The 6,000-nt window shown below is 43.8% G+C and overlaps 1 protein-coding gene across 1 annotated transcript; it reads left to right on the top strand.

Moving 5' to 3' along the window:
• The first annotated feature begins 3,512 nt into the window (after window positions 1-3,512).
• On the top strand, window positions 3,513-4,112 carry kiss1b (kisspeptin). The gene has a single exon (NM_001170515.1). It carries the CDS (start codon window positions 3,609-3,611, stop codon window positions 4,053-4,055), a length of 447 nt encoding a protein of 148 aa, NP_001163986.1. The 5' UTR covers window positions 3,513-3,608; the 3' UTR covers window positions 4,056-4,112.
• The last annotated feature ends 1,888 nt before the right edge of the window (window positions 4,113-6,000 follow it).

Raw genomic sequence — 6,000 nt, 5'->3', positions numbered from 1 at the left:
ACACCCCTCAGGGCACCCCAAGCGCCCGCTCATCCATCGTTAACCCCTTCCACCCCACATGTGTCTCTTATACTTCATAGCAATTGGGGTAAGGAGGGCAGCAGGGAGCAGCAGGTGGTGATCAAGTCAGGTTCGGCAGAGCCCACTGGGTTATTTCCTGGTGTCCCGCCTGCCCAGTCCAACTATAGGTGGCTCAGTGTGTAGCAATTCTGCCTTGCAGAAGTGGTTGAGGCATGGATATGGTTACTTCATGAGCAGACTCTGTCATGGAAATAAGTATTTGGCTGACTTGGCTGGTTGTGGCAGGGAGATGGTTTGCTATGGCAAGGAAAATGGTTACTTGGAAAGGTGGCTTTGGAAGCATAGATTTGGCAGTTTGATAATATGAAGTATCAACCTATGTCCAGCATTGCACAGTAGGAGGACAGCACCTTTATAGAGAGAGATTTGCTGCCTTAGCCCTTGGAATGTATTAAACAGAGTTGTCATTTGCAGATGAACAATAATACAGTAAAAAAGTAATAAGTAAAAGAGTTAATTCTTCCAGTCATAATTGCACACTTATTGCTTAGCTTTTGCCATCATAACCATCTTCTTCTTCAATTCCTGTTTAACAGGCTGTTCTACAGGCTTGCATGTACCAGGAACCTCTTGTGCAGTGTGGCAATAGTGGCTGCTGTCTGCTGGACAATGTGCAGTGCCAGATCCTTGCCAGATATTCCTGAATTGTGGAGAACAGGTAATTGCCACTAATTGGGAAAATGATCTAAAGGTTTTAATATTAACATTATTAATATATTAATAGTATCTAAACATTTATCTAAAAATGTACTTTAAATGGATCGGCAAGTTTAGAAACAGTAGTGGCTGACTATTGAGTTCAATGGATCACTCCCATTCTAACAGCCCTTATATGTTGGTGGGAGATGGGAGCCCAAGGAAAGTCTCCCATAGGGCTCAATGGCACTCTGCAGCTCCAACCCGGCCCAAGGAAAGTCTCCCATAGGGCTCAATGGCACTCTGCAGCTCCAACCCGGCCCAAGGAAAGTCTCCCATAGGGCTCAATGGCACTCTGCAGCTCCAACCTGGCCCAAGGAAAGTCTCCCATAGGACTCAATGGCACTCTGCAGCTCTAACCCGGCCCAAGGAAAGTCTCCCATAGGGCTCAATGGCACTCTGCAGCTCTAACCCGGCCCAAGGAAAGTCTCCCATAGGACTCAATGGCACTCTGCAGCTCCAACCCGGCCCAAGGAAAGTCTCCCATAGGGCTCAATGGCACTCTGCAGCTTCAACCTGGCCCAAGGAAAGTCTCCCATAGGGCTCAATGGCACTCTGCAGCTCCAACCTGGCCCAAGGAAAGTCTCCCATAGGGCTCAATGGCACTCTGCAGCTCCAACCTGGCCCAAGGAAAGTTTCCCATAGGGCTCAATGGCACTCTGCAGCTCCAACCCGGCCCAAGGAAAGTCTCCCATAGGGCTCAATGGCACTCTGCAGCTCCAACCCGGCCCAAGGAAAGTCTCCCATAGGGCTCAATGGCACTCTGCAGCTCCAACCCGGCCCAAGGAAAGTCTCCCATAGGGCTCAATGGCACTCTGCAGCTCCAACCCGGCCCAAGGAAAGCCTCCCATAGGGCTCAATGGCACTCTGCAGCTCCAACCTGTCCCAAGGAAAGTCTCCCATAGGGCTCAATGGCACTCTGCAGCTCCAACCCGGCCCAAGGAAAGCCTCCCATAGGGCTCAATGGCACTCTGCAGCTCCAACCCAGCCCAAGGAAAGCCTCCCATAGGGCTCAATGGCACTCTGCAGCTCCAACCCAGCCCAAGGAAAGTCTCCCATAGGGCTCAATGGCACTCTGCAGCTCCAACCCAGCCCAAGGAAAGTCTCCCATAGGGCTCAATGGCACTCTGCAGCTCCAACCCGGCCAAGGAAAGCCTCCCATAGGGCTCAATGGCACTCTGCAGCTCCAACCCAGCCCAAGGAAAGTCTCCCATAGGGCTCAATGGCACTCTGCAGCTCCAACCCGGCCCAAGGAAAGCCTCCCATAGGGCTCAATGGCACTCTGCAGCTCCAACCCAGCCCAAGGAAAGTCTCCCATAGGGCTCAATGGCACTCTGCAGCTCCAACCCAGCCCAAGGAAAGTCTCCCATAGGGCTCAATGGCACTCTGCAGCTCCAACCCGGCCCAAGGAAAGTCTCCCATAGGGCTCAATGGCACTCTGCAGCTCCAACCCGGCCCAAGGAAAGTCTCCCATAGGGCTCAATGGCACTCTCTAGCTCCAACCCGGCCCAAGGAAAGCCTCCCATAGGGCTCAATGGCACTCTGCAGCTCCAACCCGGCCCAAGGAAAGTCTCCCATAGGGCTCAATGGCACTCTGCAGCTCCAACCCGGCCCAAGGAAAGTCTCCCATAGGGCTCAATGGCACTCTGCAGCTCCAACCTGGCCCAAGGAAAGTCTCCCATAGGGCTCAATGGCACTCTGCAGCTCCAACCTGGCCCAAGGAAAGTCACGATAGCAAAGCTTGAATGAATCCAAAACTTTCGTACTCGGCATGACGGATACGAAAAAGTCACGACAATTCCCACAAGTCGTAACGCTACGAAAAAGTCGCGACAATTTGCGAAAAAGTTGTAACGGCTACGAATAAGTCACGACAATTTACGAAAAAATCGCAAAATACTGATCATTACGAAAAAAACGCATTCGGGCGCTTTTCAGACGTTCGTGGATTAGTAAATGTGCCCCATAGTATTAGTGGTTGTATTTAAAGTTTATGTATGTGAGTGTATAGATTGGTAAGTATAGGTTGTGTGTGCTGGGTTTACTTGGGTGGGTTGAACTTGATGGACTCTGGTCTTTTTTCAACCCTATGTAACTATGTAACTATGTAACTATGTGTTCCTACATCTTCTCACTGGGTCTCCATAGCTGATACCCTTGGGACCAATGAAGTACTAGGCTGGAGCCTTAAGTTGAAGGAAATTAAACTTTTCTTTAACCTTTAGTATGTTATACAAGGACCTGTTTTCAGTCCATCATCATTATTTATATTGTATATTTGTTTTCTAAATTTCTATCCTTGCTCTGGCTCTTTCCAGTCTGCAGCTGAAAGTGCTCAGAACCATACTGGTTAAGGAGAGATGGGCATTGTGTATTTTAGCTCACTACCCATCCATGAATTGCTCCTGTAGCTAGGAGGTCAGTGCAAAAACTATTCAACTTTGAAAACCCATTCAGTTTTTAGCTAAAATATGGACAACCAATCTATGAGTGTAAAGCTCTGTGGCAAGCTTGCACCATGTTAGTATGTAAGTAATAGGGATGCACTGAATCCATTATCTTAGCGTCCAGCCAAACCCTGAATCCTATGCAAAAGATTCAGCTGAATACTAAACCGAATCTGAATTCTAATTTTCATATTAAGGTAAGAAAGGGTTAAAGAGAACTCTGTCAAAAAAAATGTTTAACTTCCGTGCATATGTGACACAAAGTCACATGATTTTAAGGATTCGGTTCAGTCAGAGGCTTGGATTAGGCCAAATCCGAATCCTGCTGAAAAAGGCAGAATCCTGGATTCGGTGCATCCCTGGTAAGTCAGGGAACCATATTTAATGAATTTAGGTGGTTTGTCTTGTTTTGTTATTTGCAGATTAGCCACTGACCTGCAGGACTTCTTAACATTGTTTTTTATTTTTTTTTGTAACCCAGAACCCACAGGTGGTGATGGCAACTTGGCTCTGACATTAGACATCTGTGATCTTATTGAAGTTCTTTATTCTTCATCCACACCGCAGAATTTCCCCACCATGCCACAAGTCACCACTAACACTTCTCAGATACTGAAGAACTACAAAGAGGACCTGCTGGCCAGCTTTTTCTTCCAAGGGCGGCAGAAAAGACAAGCCCAGGTTGGCTACAACGTCAACTCCTTTGGCTTACGTTTTGGCAAAAGGGCAACTAAACTTAAAAATCGAAATTCCCTTAAGCCCCAGTTTGGAAGCAAGAATCAATTTTCCATTCCGCTGAATGCTCTGCGACACGCCTTCTGCGTGGAATAGCTCCCAGCTACAGGGACTATAAAGTCTTATTATATGCAAGCTCCGTAGATTTATCATTCTACAGAAAAATATTCTCATCTTTGTGTCATTATCCGCAATCTGAGTCTTTCACAGTAACAAGCCCTCAGCGCGCAGCATTCTTATGATGTTACCTAGAAACCTAAGTTCAGAATAGAGGGTTCCCTTATGGGATGAATGGTTAAAGCTTTCTAAGTTAGTCACAACATAGCACCATTTATAAGAAAAAAAAGTGCACAATAAATTCACACAAGTTACCAAATGTCTGTGCATTGTGAGCACATAAAGGGCAACTCATATTGTTCAACACTTCCAAACAAACCATTTATTTTACTGTGTTATAGAAAGATTTGTTACCAAGAGTATGTTTACAGTTGTCCACAAGATGTTGGTTGAAGACGAATGTATATATTAACCTAAAATAAAGGGGAAATATAAAACTGATTTATAATTATGATTTATTTAATTATAAATGACAAAAAAAGGATATAATTTATCTGTATTTGCATTAACATATACAGGTATATGTTGCTGGAGCTGGAGCATTCTGATGTATAGCATACTTTCAACCAAAGGGTGAAAATAGAATATAGAGAAGAATTCCACAGCTTACTTGTATAGGTATGGGACCTGTTATCCAGAATGGGGTTTTCTAGATAAGGGATCTTTCCATAATTTGGATCTCCATAACGTAAGTCTGCTAAAAATTATTTAAATATTGAATAAACCCAATAGGGCTGTTCTGCCCCCAATAAGGGGTAATTATATCTTAGTTGGGATCAAGTACAAGTTACTGTTTTATTATTACAGAGAAAAGGGAATCATTTAACCATGAAATAAACCCAATAGGGCTGTTCTGCCCCCAATAAGGGGTAATTATATCTTAGTTGGGATCAATACAAGGTACTGTTTTATTATTACAGAGAAAAGGGAATCATTTAACCATTAAATAAACCCAATAGGGCTGTTCTGCCCCAATAAGGGGTAATTATATCTTAGTTGGGATCAAGTACAGGTACTGTTTTATTATTACAGAGAAAAAGGGAATCATTTAACCATTAAATAAACCCAATAGGGCTGTTCTGCCCCCAATAAGGGGTAATTATATCTTAGTTGGGATCAAGTACAGGTACTGTTTTATTATTACAGAGAAAAGGGTATCAGTTTTAAAATTCTAAATCATTTGATTATAATGGAGTCTATGGGAGACGGGCTTTCCGTAATTCTGAGCTTTCTGGATAATGGGTTTTCGGATAAGGGATCCCATACCTGTATTACAATAGAATTCTGCAATAATGCTATCAGATGAAATGATGTATGCCATTTATAATCTGTAAAAAGAGTGAAATGTGATTTTAAAAAATTGTCTATTTTCAAGTGAATTGAAATAACCCAATCATCTGGCATGTATATTGTATACCTCAGATGAACTGTGAGTCTTAGCCCTAAACCTTTCACCAGTACAAATTAAAGGAAAACTATACCTGCATAATGAATACTTAACCAAGAGATACTCTATATCTTATTAAGAGGCCTATTAAAGAATCTTACCAAACTGGAATATATATATATCTCAATAAATATTGTCCTTTCACATCCTTTCCCTTGAGCCGCCATTTAGTGATGGGCTGTGTGCTCCCTCAGAGATCAGCTGACAGGAAATAATGCAGCTCTGACTGTAACAGGAAGTAGTGTGGGAGCAAAAGGCAGAACTCTGCCCAGTAATTGGCTGATGGGGCCTAGCATGTATGTGTGCCTTGGCTTGTTTGTGTGCACTGTGAATCATATGATCCCAGGGGGCGGCACTTTATATTTAAAATGGCAATTTTCTATTTAGGATTACCCAATAGTACACACGGCTAAAAAAGTATATTTTTATGAAAATTGTTTATTTATATGGAGCAGGGTTTTACATATGGGCTGTAGA

Source organism: Xenopus tropicalis, chromosome 7 (genome assembly GCF_000004195.4).
Source record: "Xenopus tropicalis strain Nigerian chromosome 7, UCB_Xtro_10.0, whole genome shotgun sequence".
In the NCBI taxonomy this organism is placed as follows: Eukaryota; Metazoa; Chordata; class Amphibia; order Anura; family Pipidae; genus Xenopus; species Xenopus tropicalis.
This window is presented reverse-complemented; position numbering and strand designations above follow the sequence as displayed.